Source organism: Lissotriton vulgaris, chromosome 7 (assembly GCF_964263255.1).
Source record: "Lissotriton vulgaris chromosome 7, aLisVul1.2, whole genome shotgun sequence".
Classification (NCBI taxonomy): domain Eukaryota; kingdom Metazoa; phylum Chordata; class Amphibia; order Caudata; family Salamandridae; genus Lissotriton; species Lissotriton vulgaris.
The window spans coordinates 335,562,110-335,577,452 of NC_141695.1; the positions used below are offsets into that span (position 1 = coordinate 335,562,110).

At 43.7% G+C, this 15,343-nt stretch overlaps 1 protein-coding gene across 4 annotated transcripts in view; it reads left to right on the plus strand.

Moving 5' to 3' along the window:
* LOC147701515 (kinesin-like protein KIF18B) overlaps window positions 1–15,343 on the plus strand; it is a 373,257-nt gene that overhangs the window by 82,385 nt on the left and 275,529 nt on the right. For all 4 annotated transcript variants that reach the window (XM_086930193.1, XM_086930194.1, XM_086930195.1 and 1 more), the window contains exons 3-4: window positions 13,367–13,524; window positions 14,009–14,113. In XM_086930193.1, coding sequence (XP_086786319.1) covers window positions 13,367–13,524; window positions 14,009–14,113 — 263 coding nt within the window. The remainder of the gene's footprint in view (window positions 1–13,366; window positions 13,525–14,008; window positions 14,114–15,343) is intronic.

Sequence of the window (15,343 nt, forward strand, 5' to 3'; positions counted from 1 at the left end):
ACAACACCACTGCCATGTGGTATTGCAACAAACTAGGTGGGTGGGGTCATGGACCGTATGTCAGGAGGCTCTGCGCCTCTGGACATGGCTGGAAAGTCAAGGCATTTCATTGACGGGTCAAAACCTGGCAGGTTCTTTGAACACCAGGGCGGACAAACTCAGCCGCTGGTGTCTGATAGATCACGAATGGCGTCTTCACTCTGAGGTGGTGCAAGGTCTCTTTCGACAGTGGGGAGATCCCTGATTAAATCTATTCGCCACTGAAGCAATGTCCGCTGTTCCGCTCGTTGGAATTTCCAAGACGACACTTGCTCGATGATGCTTTTCGTCGCGAATGGAGTGCAGTCTATTGGATGCCTTTTTGCCTATACCACTTCTGCCCAGAGTGCTGAAGAAGATCAGGCGCGACCGGACCCAAGTCATTCTTGTGGCACCGGACTGGGCTCGAAGAGTTTGGTATCCCGAGCTACTCAGTATGAGCGTGGATCACCCGACTGCCTCTTTGGGAGGATCTTCTGTCGCAGCAGCAGGGGACAGTCCTCCACCCGAACTTGTCCAGCCTCCACCTGCATGCATGGAGATTGCGTGGCAACAGTTGATTCCGTTTGACTTGCCTCCTGAAGTCTGTGATGTCATTCTGGCAGTCAGGCATCCCTCTACTAAATCGGTATACGCCTTCAGGTGGAACAAATTTGTGGCATGGTGCACAGCAAAGGCTTTGGATCCCCTTTCTATCCCTCTTTCACAGGTCATTTTGTTCCTTCTTTCTTTGGCCTGGCAGGGCTCTCCTCTGGGCACTATTAAGGGCTACCTTTCTGCAATCTCTGCCTTTCTCAAGCTTCCTGATGTTAATAGATTTCTCAAAGGCATTACTCACCTTTTCCCTCCTATTCCGTTTGTGATGCCGCAGAGGGACCTGAATCTGGTACTTACTTGTTTAATGTGCGCTCCTTTTGAGCCGCTTCACAACTGTCCTCTTCGTTTGTTGACTTTGAAGACTGCTTTCATGGTTGCCATCACCTCTGCTAGGTGTGTGAGTGAACTCCAGGCTCTTTCTTTTAAGCCTCCTTTTCTATTAGTTTATCCGGACAATGTTGTGCTTCGCACTCGTCCTTCCTTCTTGCTAAAAGTTGTCACTGCATTTCACATTGGGCAGACTATCACCGTGCCTACTTTCTTTCACCCTCCGCACCCTTCCAGAGAGGAACAGAGGTTCCACCGTCTGGACCCAAAACGTGCGCTTTCATTTTACTTAAATCGCACACAACAGTTCCGGGTGGATGACCAGCTCTTTGTTGGCTATGTAGGCGCCAAGAAAGGCCGGGCTGTACACAAGAGGACTATCTCCCACTGGGTTGTCTTGTGTATCAAAGCCTGTTATTCTCTGGCTGCAAAGGAACCTCCGTTGGTGTTGCGCACCCATTCTACCAGGGCGACAGCAGCTACTACTGCATTGGGATGTGGTGTCCCCCTGCAAGACATCTGTCAGGTAGCCACGTAGGCCTTGTTGCACACTTTTACCAAACATTATTCCCTTGACAGTCTAGTCTGGAGAGACAGCTTCTTTGGCCGTTCTGTTCTCTGTGACTTTCTGGTGTGATTTTTGTTCGCAGACCCACCACCATGGTTGGTATTGCTGGGGTATCTATTCTAAGGTAAGGAATCTATCACTAACGTGTCTCTTTCAGATGCACAAGTTACTTACTTGTGTAACGATATATCTGTAAGAGACATTAGTTAGTTATAGATTCTTTAAGGTCCCACCCATCCTCCCCGGTCTGCGAACTGATTTCTAGGGTTAAGGTCATCCCTTTCAGGGCCCTAGTTTCAATACACAAGTGGTCAGTATCTTGCATGGCTCTGCGTTTCTGGCGTGGAAAGTCGTGTACAGAACTGACATCAGCGCCCGTGGGCGTGTCGAAGTAGCTCCAGCGACTCCACCTCTGTGACTACGACGCCAGCGACGTACGCGAAGCCGTACTACGCCGCCTACCGACGCGCAGGGGTACTGCTGACGAAAAAACTTTCCGGATCCAGTCAGATGCCTGGGGATATTCTAAGGTAAGGAATCTATCAATAACTAATGTCTCTTACAGATATATCGTTACACAAGTAAGTAACTTGTACTTCTGGGTCATTGCATTGGTCAAGTGGAATTTAACTCCTATTAGTCAATAGTCGTATTGTCTAGTTTGTCAATTTATGTTGAGACTAGTTCCCATGAGGTTTGCCAGACCAGCTAGCGGTCTGCGTATTTGAGAAAATGTTGACGCTGACATGTGAAGTACTTCATAGCATGGCAGATATGGGGCTGCCATTTTCCATATCTCTTGCAGACCAATGATGTTGAAGATTGATATATAGGTCATTGGAAGACAAGCTAGTTCCAGGTGTCATGGGGGATGGGGTCCCAGGACAGTATAATCTTGGGGTGTGCAAAAGTTTACTTGGAAAGTGGACTCCATGCTCGCTCCATCCCCATCAAAATGTTTATGGTACAGGTTGTATCAACCTCCAGGGCCTTGGTCCTCCCAGAGGTAGAATATAAAAATCGAGGGAAGCACCATGTGCCTCTTTCTCCATCCAGTCCCTCCTGGGGGACCAGACTGCATCTCTTGACCTTTAAGGCCGATTCACACAATTTCTGGTGTTTGTTTGCTCCTAGTGGCCAGCCCTAGCCACCAAGAGCCTTCCCCTGGCCTCTAAGAGGGTTCTTTTTGCAGGGAGATGGGTATTCCGACTGCCTGATGCTGTTGTCCTGTTGGTGGGTGTGGCTACCACAGGCCCTCTTCCCTGCTGCACCCCCCATGTCCTACAGCCTCCTGGCTTCTTGCAAGGCACCTGTGTGAACAGAGCTTCAAGGGGAACAGTCCTGGGTCCACCAGCATGTTCATTCCTGTAACCATTTCTCGGGGCATAATGGTCCACTGCAGCTGACCCTGGAGAGAACCATCCTTGTTCTGGAGGTTAGCTGGAGTCAAATTCCATCCTTGCATAGGCATCAGATGGCTTCTCCTACCATGTGGCATCGTCTCTTACAGGTCTAGCGTCTTGTCATCTGTCTCTCACTTGTGCATGGGTTTTTAAGTGAGGGTGGAAAGTTCCAGAAGCCAGGCAACCCTGGCTAATCTAAGGTGCCACATCACTCCACCCTTATCTCAACTTCACATCAGTCTGGGGCATTCAAATCTGGTGACTTCAAGTTGTTTGTGGAAATGTTTCCTGAGAACCTCAGCTCTGCCCCTAGCTGACACAGTTGCCAGATCCCTTCAATTGAACACTATACATTTTTTCTGTACTATTTACTGAAACTCTGAACACTGATAACCATTGATTTATGTTTCATTTTTAAAAACATTGAAAAAACTGCAGCATGGTTCACAAATAAATAAAAACCGACAACAGAAAAGCTTAAACATACCTCACTACCCATTTACACTTATCAACACCTTTCTGTATTCTTATCTTATCGCTGTCTTTGGCCACACACATCAAAAATCAGCTGGATCATCTAGCCTCAAACTACTGAATTATCACACAGCATCCAACAGAGTTTCACTTATCGCTCTATACATAAAATGCTAAATGAGTCTGCAATGCAACTTACTATATAACTGAAGATTTCAGCACTCACTAGCCCCCGGTATATTTTACTGCCATCACTAATGGAAGGTAGGGAATAGGCATTCTACTTAGCAGGGCCAACTCTAAACCCACCATCTATCCATTGCCATTTATTTATGACTGGAATTCTATGCAGGAAACATTCTCCCCCCCCCCAACTTCCTCTTCCTATAAACACTTAAATCTCCAATTGGAAATCCCTCACCTGACTCCCAGCGTTATGTAACTTCTTCAACAGCGTTAGACCTTCAGTTCACACTTTCCACTACACATCTTCCCCTCCAATACCCCACATCCGCAACTATAGATTACACTATGCATCAAAATTCTCAAAACTAAAACAAGGTTATTAGTACAAAAAGGACACTACAAGCTGAGAGGACTTGCTTAAACACACTATCTGCTGCCCTTGACACCACTAAATCCTCATACTTTCAATCGCTCCAATTACATTTTGCCACCGGGCTCTGTTCCACATACCTACATATACCTCTGGCTTACAACACCAAGTGGATTGTGTAAGAATTTGGATTATTACTCAAGAGTGGGGTGACTACCCACCTCAAGGAACAATCACAACCCTCGTCAGGGTGGACTCTCAAAGTAACTAAATTAACCTGAGCTCAATCCCCCTAGTAGCTATGACACAGAGCAGACAGTCGTAACTCAGGGCAATGTGCAAAGTATTTAAGACCCCAAAGCAAATTAGAAAAATAGAGTAAAATGTAATAAACAAAATTACACAAAATGGCAAAAATGCAATAAGGATATTTGGAGATATGAGTTTTTAAAGTTTTAAGTAGTAATAGCGCCAAGAAGCATAAAGTACCAATGATAGTCAATGGTTGAAATAGCCTGGGAACTAGACGCAATTTGACTCTGAGCCGCCATAGAGCATGGGTCTGCTACACCAACTAGGTTCATCCTGGTCATCTTCTGACTTTAGTTGATTAAGTCCCAAAGAAGTACACATTAAAAGCCTCCCAGGACCTCCGGGGAGGCACTTGGAGATCCAGAGGGTATCCGGAATCTTGGTGTTACTGGTCAGCTACCCAGTTGCAAGAAAATGCCTATTGTAGCTTGTTTTGTTCCTTTAGCGTTAACAGGAGGACAGCCTTGTGCCTCTCGGAGTCCACTTCTTTGTCCTGGGTACGATAGAGAGCAGGTCTTTTCATTTCAGGGCCCTTTTCAGGTTGCGGACAGCAGGTTTTTCTCTTCCTCAGGTCCAGGAATGTATTGAAATGGGTGCCTGGAGGTCCCACATTTAGGACTGGCATGATCAAGTGAGTGGGAATGACTCCTGAACTCCCTTTTAATTAAGTGGAGTAAATGTTCCGTGGGCCAACCCTTCCCACTTTGGGCATGGGATTTGGGACTAGTGTTTGTGGGGGGAGTGTTATATTTATCCTGTTGTCCTCCCAATCGAACGCCAAATTGATTGTACCCCCAATTAACCCAGAGACAAATTTCTGGTAGAACAAAGTTGGGTGTTCCAGCAATGAGATCTTGCATACACAAGAATTGTTTGGCATCCTATTCTCTCCCCTTGAATTGGACCCCAAGTGTTATATGTAAAGTCCCAGCAGACTGGTCAAGCAGGATTTGACATTAATGTCAAAAGGTCCGCCGTGATAGGAGGTTGCCTGGCTGGGGCGGTGGGGGGAGGGGGAGGGGATGTCAGTGGTACAAAGGAAGGGCCCTGCCCGGGTGCCAGCTAAAATGTGCCTGTGACGGGTGTAGCCTCTTTGAAGTATGTCTCTAGTGTTGTATGTAAAACCCCAGCAGACCTGTCCAGCAGGATTTGACACTGTAATGCCAAAAGGGATGCCTACAGCCCCACCCTACATATTCTGCTAGGTTCCCATGAGTCATCTCTGCCCATTCAGGTCATCCTACTGTGTGCTCCTGGGAGGAAATTCACACCTATTCAAATGCCAATTACTGGCTGCCAGAAGTGGGAGAACAAATGCAAATCGAACGCCAGAGGCTATAGGCAGGGAAAGAGTAACTCTCTAAGTACATTTTCCCTAATAGTTATCAATAATCTAACCACTTTTAGTTTTTAGTAACTATTAAAATATTAGTTTAATTATTTTTCTGTCTTTTTTATAATTGAAGCATCATTGATTGTAATTCTGTAACCCAGTGTTTTCCTATCAAACAGCTAGCCTGCTACAGTGAAAATAGCTTTTGGGAAATTTTTGTCCAGTAGAACATGTTGAACATAAATACCATGCACCCTGTCTTATGAGCAATAAGTCCTACATGGGGTGACATAATTATTTTATAGGAAGCGTTTGACCTTTCTAGCGGGTTATTTTGACAGGTCTAATTTGCAGTTCAAAACTGCAACAGTTAGGCTACATATGGTAGGTTTACTGTCATGTTTGCATTTTTACTATAGTGACTAGCTCAAAGGGAGCTTCAGTCCGCTAGTGATATTTAACTTGCTGGCCCTGGAACCCTTACTAGGGACTTACGGTTGTTAAATATGCCAATCAGGGTTATACCAATTTCATTATGTTTAAAGGGGGCATACAGACGTTTTACTGCTGGTTAGCAGGGGTAAAGAACACAGAGTTCTACAGCCAGCAAAACAGCAAAGGCAAAAACAAGGGGTACACATACATTATGGTCCATTCCTACAGGTTTGCTCATTGCAAAGAATAGGTCCTTTTACACATAATTAATATTGAAATCAAACAATATGCCCCTATCTATAACAACCTATAACTCTACACACAAACTGAAATCTTTGTCTGCCAATCACATTTGTAGACAACACCTTAATCACCCTATGCCGCCTTCAAGTTCAGAGCCTTCTACCTGGTAAGCCCCTTCACTGAAACTCTATACTGTGATTTGTTTGACAGATTGACTCCAAGATTTCAAAATTGCACTGGAATGACATTTGCTGAAACTGAAAAAAAACAAGCTGGGTAATCGCCAACTCTGATTTAAGTTGAATGCTGCATATATGCTTTTTCTCTGCTTTTAATTAGTGATAGGAAAGGTTTCCAGTTATCTATTTCTCTAAGCTAAAAGAGCCTGCATAGATCTTTCTGCATCGACCTAGTATGCAAAGATCCCAACATTCATTACCTGTGTACCTGCATCAGTACTATATACATTTCTGATCTAAATGTCTTTGTCCTTATAAATAAATGCCTTGTCGTGTGCCTACTCCTACTAGCATGGAACATATGTTGGCTCCCTGCGACAGTGCAATGCCTTGCACTATCTGCAATTGCCTTGCTGGCAGAAGCGTTGTGGTGACACTTGCAACTTGTCACTAGTTGATAATGTCATCATCTTTTTCTGAAAGGGGAAGTGGGCACGGCGCACTACTAAGGTTTGTAGGCTCAAATTCAAAAGAGGAGTAATTGAGGTTTGTGGATTTCAAGGTGCTCCTACAGGTGACGCAACTGTTCCAGTGCGTCTGGAATTGTCAATGAGGGTAAATGCGCTACAGAAATGTAAAAACAATAATTGATGGACTGAATGTGGATCAATGTCACACACTCCCCCAGTCAAAAGATCTGGGCCCAAATCCATCGTTTTTTTGCACTCCACACCACCCTGGTTTAGACAATGGCGATATGCAAATCAGCTCTGACCCTGTTGCCCCATGGGAACAGTCCAGTCCGAACTACAAAAGCCATGTCCTTCCCAGAACGGAATCAAGCATCCGAGAGGGCACAGGGTCAGAGCTGATTTTCAGATCGCCATTGTCTAACCCAGGGTGGTGTGGAGTGCAAAAAAACTATTAATTGAGTACTCTATGTGAAACATCCAGTTTTAAGTCTTGGAAGTCTGATTGGTTATAAATTCGGTTATATATTTTATATCTTTTTCAGGTGGATAAGTATTTAGTGTCCGAATTGTCTAGATTGTTAAGGTCGGAGGGAAGGAGTACAATCCTGATATGTGATTTAACTAAGCTCTCACAAATCCCATGGAATGTGGCTTTTATTTTGTCAATTCTTTAAAGGGATCACTAGCTTACTGGCGTTTTAGCTAGTAAATGCAGTAACACTCCTCATTGAAATGTCGTTAGTCCATGTTCAACATCTGAGAAAAACGCAATACCATTAAAACCGGAAAGAACGTGTAAAAAAAAAAACTAATAGTGTCTGTTCCACAATGCACCACCCTTCTTGACAGGGCCTGCACCCTTCTGTCCTTAAGAGTCAGCAAGAGCCTAGCTTCCATAGCTCTTCAAACAACTTTACTGTCCCAGGGTTTAAAGACAAACTGATGCTCTATCTGGCAGATAGGAATCCTTTCAGCAACAGTACCAGTCCGCACCGTCTGAGGGATGAAATGCAAACTGGTTTTGAGGACAACCAATCCTTTCTTTCACGGACGTAAGTTGGGTGTGAGTGCAGCCACGTTTTTGTTTTCCAGCTTTTATTATTTGAGTTGGCCTATTGGCTGCTTTAGCTCCAAAGGAAGTTAGGTGTAATACTGGACAATGATGTGTGAACCACAGTTTGTCCCGATAAATTAGTTCTTTGCTTTCTGTTATGAGAGGACAGCGAGAGAGTAGGGAAACTTGTTGCGTCCTCATGATCACAACTTTTTTCATAAAATGGCAACAGGGCTTAAATAGCAAGAGTAAGGTCCTGGGGAAATCCAAATATTTTGGAGAAAATGCCTCACCCACTAGATAGTGGAATGTTTAATCATCTGTGCCTATCCACACCAGGGCGATCTTAACCAAAAATTGGAGTTCTTATAATAGTTGTTACTGGATTATAAAGCAGGGATCCAGTAGAAAATAGTAACAATGTGTCAGGGTATACCAGAGGAGATGCTCTTTATTATTTGGATACCTTTTGCCTGGATTAAAAAATATTAAAAAGGGGGAGGTTTGTGGGGTGTATGTGAGTTACAATGACTCAATTGCACCTGTTATATATATGCCAACATGTTTTGACCTGCATTTAAAGCCCATATGGGTCTGAGGCCTTCGTCAGGGCTGTCCACATCCCTGCCGGTCTACTCATTTGCACCATGTAGAGACATGAGGCCTAAGGCTGTTACCTGCTGGTAGAATCCTAATGGAGGAAACCATGTTTATGGGTTGCTCAGGACTCATGTGCTTTTGGAGGGAGGCTTGTTCCTGTTGTCACACTTTTTTTCAAGGAGGCCTGCCTGCCTCGCACTCCTATTATGTTCCAACGAGACCGCCAACGTTGAATGAGTTTTTTTTTTTTTTTTTTTTTTTTAACACTGTTGGGAAGCTACGAGTAAAATGACATGGTAGGTAACCAAAATCTAATATTTCCATTGATATTGCCCTGCCCATTTACTTAAATAGTGTAAATCTGCTATTTGTATTATTTTTCTTAAAGATAGCCTATTTAAATGTTTTAGTCCAGGTTACGCTTACACTCTGGCCTCTCTAGCCTACTACATAAACATGTGTTTTTCAGATGCAAGTGGTGGGTAATGTCTCCTTCAGTCTTGAAGGTATGCCTATTTAAACTGTGTGCATCTGTTCAAAACTTTTGTGCACAATTATAACTTTGGTAAGTGCCAAATACGTCTATTCAAAAACAAAAATGTTTTTCAGTTTTTGGGCAGAGCACTAGCAGCAGGAGCGCCTGGTGTGGTAAAAATATGGATTTATTACATTGATTTTGTTCATCAAGAGTCCTAGTGAAACTTGGATTTTGCCGAGTAGGTTTTATTTTTATGACCAGATCACTTTGGAAAGATGTGGATGGCCAGTGGCTTTGCAAATACATGGAGCCAATTGTTAGTTTGAGTCATATAAGACGCACAAAACTTTATCCAAAAATGCCATCCGGACATTATACTGAAAAATGAAATGAAAGTATTGAACCCATAGGGTTTTGAAGTGGAGTAGATTACATCATCATTAATATAGGAATATAATTCTCCTTGGTTACCAACGCAACTAAATATCAGTTGCAAGGTAGTTGGCTTTATTTCTTCTATTTAGGGGCCGATTCCTATCTGGGTCGGAAAGCTCTCCGACTGAGCCGGATACAGAGTGTTTTCTCACCTAACCGGACTTCTGCAGTCCGAGCGAGTACGATGCGGCTGCATGCTGCCGGACTCAGTTCGGTCAGACTCCCATATACACGTACATGGGCTCCCATTGACTGAATGGGTACGTATCGCACAAAGACGCCCCCTACAGTGGGTACACGTCGGTGCCATCCGCACCGTCCATGCCTGTGTTAGGGAGTCCCTTGGGTCTCCCCCTGTGTCCCAGTCGTAAGGCTGCGGATAATGGGGTGGTCCGACAGGGCCCCCAAAGGCAGCTTCCCGGACATTTTGCAAGCCGGAAACCTTGGCTTGATCTGACTGTCCGACTTGTGCATCGTACTGGCTCGTTCAGAATTTGTCTCCTTTGCACGGCACAGTTTGCCTACAGACGAGGCGTACGGAGCGGTTCGGACCCGGAAATGATTCGGTCGGCGATTTTTGCGTTTCTCGCATCGTACTTGCTCCCTCGTACAGCTCTACGAGTCGGGCGGTGAACACGCGTACGGCTCATACTTTTTACGGCCTGATCGCGTTGGGGGACCTTCCGAGCGAGATTGGAATCGACCCCTAAGTGTATTGAATTTTGTACCAAATAAATTAATGTTTATTTACAGTGTGTGTGGTATCACTGATAATAAAGATCGATAAAGCTAAAGAGCAACCAAGTATTCGACTGAAACATTCTTATTTCAGCATCTATATTCTAGTCATCAGGAGGGGAATAGATTTTTGAAAGCTTTCTCATACCTACATAAATCGCCGTTCTCTGTTTTTCCGTGAGCCCATTCTTGGGGATATGTTCAATTTGGCTAGTTTTCGCCTTTTTTGAACCTGCAGTGGCATTTTAAGCTTCAGTGAACTTCACTGAATAAGAATTTCTTGTTAGTTAATAGTTATAGCTTTGAACACTGATTCACAAGTGCAGCTACGTTCTTGTTGAAGGTGAAACACAAGCGAGTTTTGGCTGTAAACACTGTTTAGACTTTGTTATTTTCAGGACACACTGAAATATTGCAATTCACTGAAACCCTTCACAATACTGTCAGAGAAGGGTTCGACTTTAAGGGAATTATCTCACTTCCCCAAAAGCCTACTTCATCTCTTGAACCTGCTTTTGATAGAGCACCGTGTTGTTAATGATGAATCCAGATCACTTTCCCTTTTCTCTACTTCGACTTTTCCGTTTTTGAGTGGTATTTTGCACTGTACATGTCTTTGATCTTTACTTTCCCAGTCTTTGCATGAACATGTTCTGCTGTCTGCATCTTCACAAGTCTTCTGTTTGAGATTGTTCTGTGTGTATTTAGGTCTTTCCGTGAAGGCAGCACACACATGCTTTCACTTGGCATGATCTGAAAAATAAAATGATACAAAGGAGCTTTTAGCCTGCTTATTACTAACCACATGTTTGCATCATTGTCATTCTTCTTTTCCGCCTGCTATATCAGCAGCACTTGCAAGGCTTCATATCCTTTTCTTTGTCTCGAGCATGGAGCAAGTACAGATGGATTAATAATCTTAAATAGTGTCCGTACGGTGCTTCTGCTGTGATTGAGGTACAATTTCTTTTTTTGGCATTTTTATATAGCGCAAACTCAACCTGACCTAAAGGTATTGGAGCGCCTTACATGAGTCCCAATTACATTACAGATTCATGCTTATTTTTTTAGGCAGGGGAAATTAAGTGATTTGCCCTGAATCACATGATGTTGCGCCGACGCAGAGACTCTAATCTAGTTTTCCATTTCCAAAGTCAGCAGCTCTGCCCATAGCACTACATCCTTTTTCCATCTCCCAACTACTCCTTCTCCATTGGGTAGCTGCCTTTGGTTCGATCAGGGCTTTATCCTCTGAATTAATTTGCCCCTGCTTCCTTGTCGGTAATGCCGGGCAAAGTTCTTTTCCATGTAAAGGTGTGTCTGAATGTTGCACACTCTGGTAACAGTATATTTTGTTCCACAATGCTAGCCTAGAAAGCATTCACTTGTGCTCCTATCAGCCAACCACATGTAAGCATCCAGGCACGTTCATGGAGAGTGCGCTTTAAAGCTGCCATTCAGTGACATGGTAGGCACTGTAGAAACACCCAAACGCTTTTTGGTATTACGACTGGAATTAGCATGCATTTTTCAGCCAAACCATACAAGCGGCATCTGGGGTAGAGCATGTGCCCTCTTGTTCTCAATATAAACCCTTACAAATCAAGGTAAAAAGTGAGGGACTGAGGAGGGGGTGCAAGGTTGAGCTGCAAGTTCAAATCTGATGTCTCAAGTCATAAAGAATTGAAATTAATGTTATGTATCTCCGTGAAATTGCTATCTTTTCGTTTACCACCACTGATATTAGCAACACCGATGCATCTACTGTTGTGGTTGTCAAGAGCCTCCATGTCATCATGGATTTCATGTTTCTTCTACCCAATCAAAGTGAAATTCAGACTACATCTTTCAGAATGCATTGTGTTTTTAAATGAAAACCTAGGGCTGGTAACATGGTTTTACTCTGACTGGTATCTTGTACCAAATCTAGTACACTTATTAATAGGTGAGATAATTCTATATTATGTAAGTTATATTCACTGCTGGAACGTTTGTGAAACTTACGTGCTACAGGCTTGATGCCATGTTCAGTTTTCTCTGCCTGTCACCTTTTGAGGGTGATAAAGCGAGTATGATGATGGTAACACATGGTATTCATAGTGCCAAAACATATAGTAAAAACTCTATGCAAAACATTTTATAATAAGATCATTTGTATAGCGCTTGGCTACACCTAATCGGTGTGACCCTGCGCTGGACCAGAGATCACCTAGAGAAGGAACTGGGGAGCAGAGTACGTCAGGACCTGCTTAGAATTTAATATCATTACTGAAGAACCAGGTTTTCAGTTTCTTGCTAAAGTCCGTTTCAGAGGGGGAATCTCTGAGGGCAAAAGGAAGAGAATTCCATAATTTAGCACCTACATAGGCAAACGATCTTGCTCCCATTCTCGATTTCATATTCTTGGGGATAGTTGCCAGTTTCGCATCAGAGGATCTAAGGTTCCGGGTAGGTATGTAGGCTTGGATCAGAGAGTGGAGATAGCTGGGGCCTTGTTTATTTAGTATGCGACGACATATGCACAAGGCTTTGATTAGCATTACTATTCTAAATCATTCTACTTTGTTGAGCCTTACAGACACAAAAGACAGGATTTTGAGCCAGTGGTTTACATGTTACATATAAATGCCTACCACAGGCATCCAACGTGCTGAACTATCTCATATGCTTTATGATGGTACTCAGACCTACTTTGACGGTAGGAAGTTAACGTAGCTTTATTTTTACTTTGTTGCGCTGCTGTACAGCATGACTACAAAACATTGACAAAGCCAATAGCTCTCTTAGGCAACACCTGATGGCTTTGCTAGTGTTTGTTGTCTCTGAGGGTAGTCTTGTTTGGGTGTTTTAACTGTATTATATGTGTATTTATATGAATTGTTGTATATTCTGTTATGTTTGCAGTTTGAATGGGACTGTTTTCTTTAAGGGTGATTGCTTTTGTGTATACTACTCTCAAACACGACTACTTATCTTATCTACAGTCCCTAGTTTGTGCTGGTTTGTGATGCTCTTCATAGTGCAGTCACTCTTCAGTCTCCATCTATTACATCTGCTGATAAGTTTCATTATGCTGAGGCTCTTCATCCCATCATTGTGTGTGCTTTTTTTGTCCCTTGTAGTGTTTGCTTACGGAGCGACAGGCGCTGGCAAGACCCACACAATGCTGGGTACTGAGATGGACCCAGGTGTCATGTTCCTGACCATGGTTGAGTTGTACCGCCGAATCGAGGAAATCAAGGAAGAGAAACTCTGTGAGGTTCTAATCTCCTATCTGGAGGTATGTTAAGAGCTTCACCAATTTATGCAAACATTTTCCTTAAAAATTCAGACATGATTCCTTCAAACCGGAAACAATGAAGAGTTTTGGCAATTTTACTACTTGGGGTGATTGGGGGTTTCTGTGCTTTTTTGTGTGATACAGTGTTTGGATTTGGTTTTTCGCTCTTCTCAATTCCACCCAATTTCCCCCTCATAAAATATCTACCATTCTTCACATTGGGTGAGTGGAGGACAGAGAGAGAACACCAGATTAGCCTTTCACTCCCCGCTGGGTTGACTATTTGGATACTTCTTTTCTTTTTTCATTTGTGGGTATTCCCCTTTTTGGATGCTTCTTTTCTTGTTTTCACTTATGGGCATTCCCATATGCTTTCTTCATTCTGATACATGGATTCACTCATGAGTGGACGTCTGCCAGCTCCGCAATTCCTCTTGCAGTTTGTGGCTTCAGATAACTGATTCCTGCACTCTTTCGGTTTCAGGTATATAATGAACAGATCCAGGACTTGTTGCAGCCGAAGGGGTTCCTTGCCATTCGGGAAGACCCTCAAAAAGGGGTTGTTGTGCAAGGTCTTTCACTCCACCAGGTATGTTTTGATTGCTGTTAGGATGAGACTTCTGATTCGGTGCACTACAGAGAATGATTGTTGGTTGTGAGAGAGAGTTTGATAGCCACTTACTCTGTTTTCTGAGACTGTATGCATATGAAAGCAGTCTTGTGTACAGCAAAGTCAATAATCGCCCCATTGGATCGGTGCATTGGTTTGAGGTATAGTGAGTCACATTTCTGATGGATACGTCTAACTGCAGATACTTTACCTTGTGAATACCCCCAGGCTCTATATTGGATGTGAAGATTTGCCCTGCACTTTCCTTGTGCCCTAGTAGGTGGCATTGAGTGGCTATGCAACTGCCACATATAAACTCCACCCCTGCTTGTCAACATCAGTTCCTTTCTTTCCACCATTTTCGATGCAGATCCAGAGCTTGCTTCCTCATTTTTCTATCAGTGACAGAAAGTTCTGCGGCAAAAATGTGCCCATGTCCCCAAAATCCACATCCTCTGACTTCACACCAGACATGAGGTCCTCGGCGGTTCCCCGTGAGTTGACGTTGGTACCAAAGTTGCCAATGTCGGATGAAGAGATGATTGTTCGCGCAGACCTCCGAGACCTCAGCCAAAATCATGCCCCCCTCCACCTCAACCCATGCATGCTATGAAGGAGCTCTTCCTCTACCTCAGCGGTTCTCTGAAGCTGAACCAGATAATGGTGGTGGTGGTGGTGATGATTATTATTATTGAGGATGATGATGAAGGCAACAACTTATATTATTCCCAAATTTATGAGGAGAAATCCTTTATTTTTTGTTCTCCATGATGCCTCTGGTCTTGATACGTCCCCTGATACTGGCCTCAGCTCTCTACCTGAACCTTCCACGGAGGAATCTGCATCATTCCCCATGGTTACCAGGCAGGCTGCAGGAGTCCTTGAACTCCAACTTCCTTCAGTGGTGTTGGAAACTAATGTTTTGATGTAAGTTTTGCAGCCAGTGCAGACCTCCTCCGAGCACCTTTAATTGGCACTTGGGCAAAGCTTGGTTCTTGTCCTCCTGTAAACAGGTAAATCGCACAGTGACCTAGACTTGCAGCTTCTTTTCTCTTCCAATACCTCACCCTTTAAAGTTTTGTGGTGCAAGCCTCAATTAGCATTATTTACCTAACCTCTTCTCCTACCATGCTTCTGGGTAGGGAATCGAAGTTTATGGAGGCCTTTCGATAACCAATGCTCTCATGTGCCAGTTTAACCCTCAGGTCA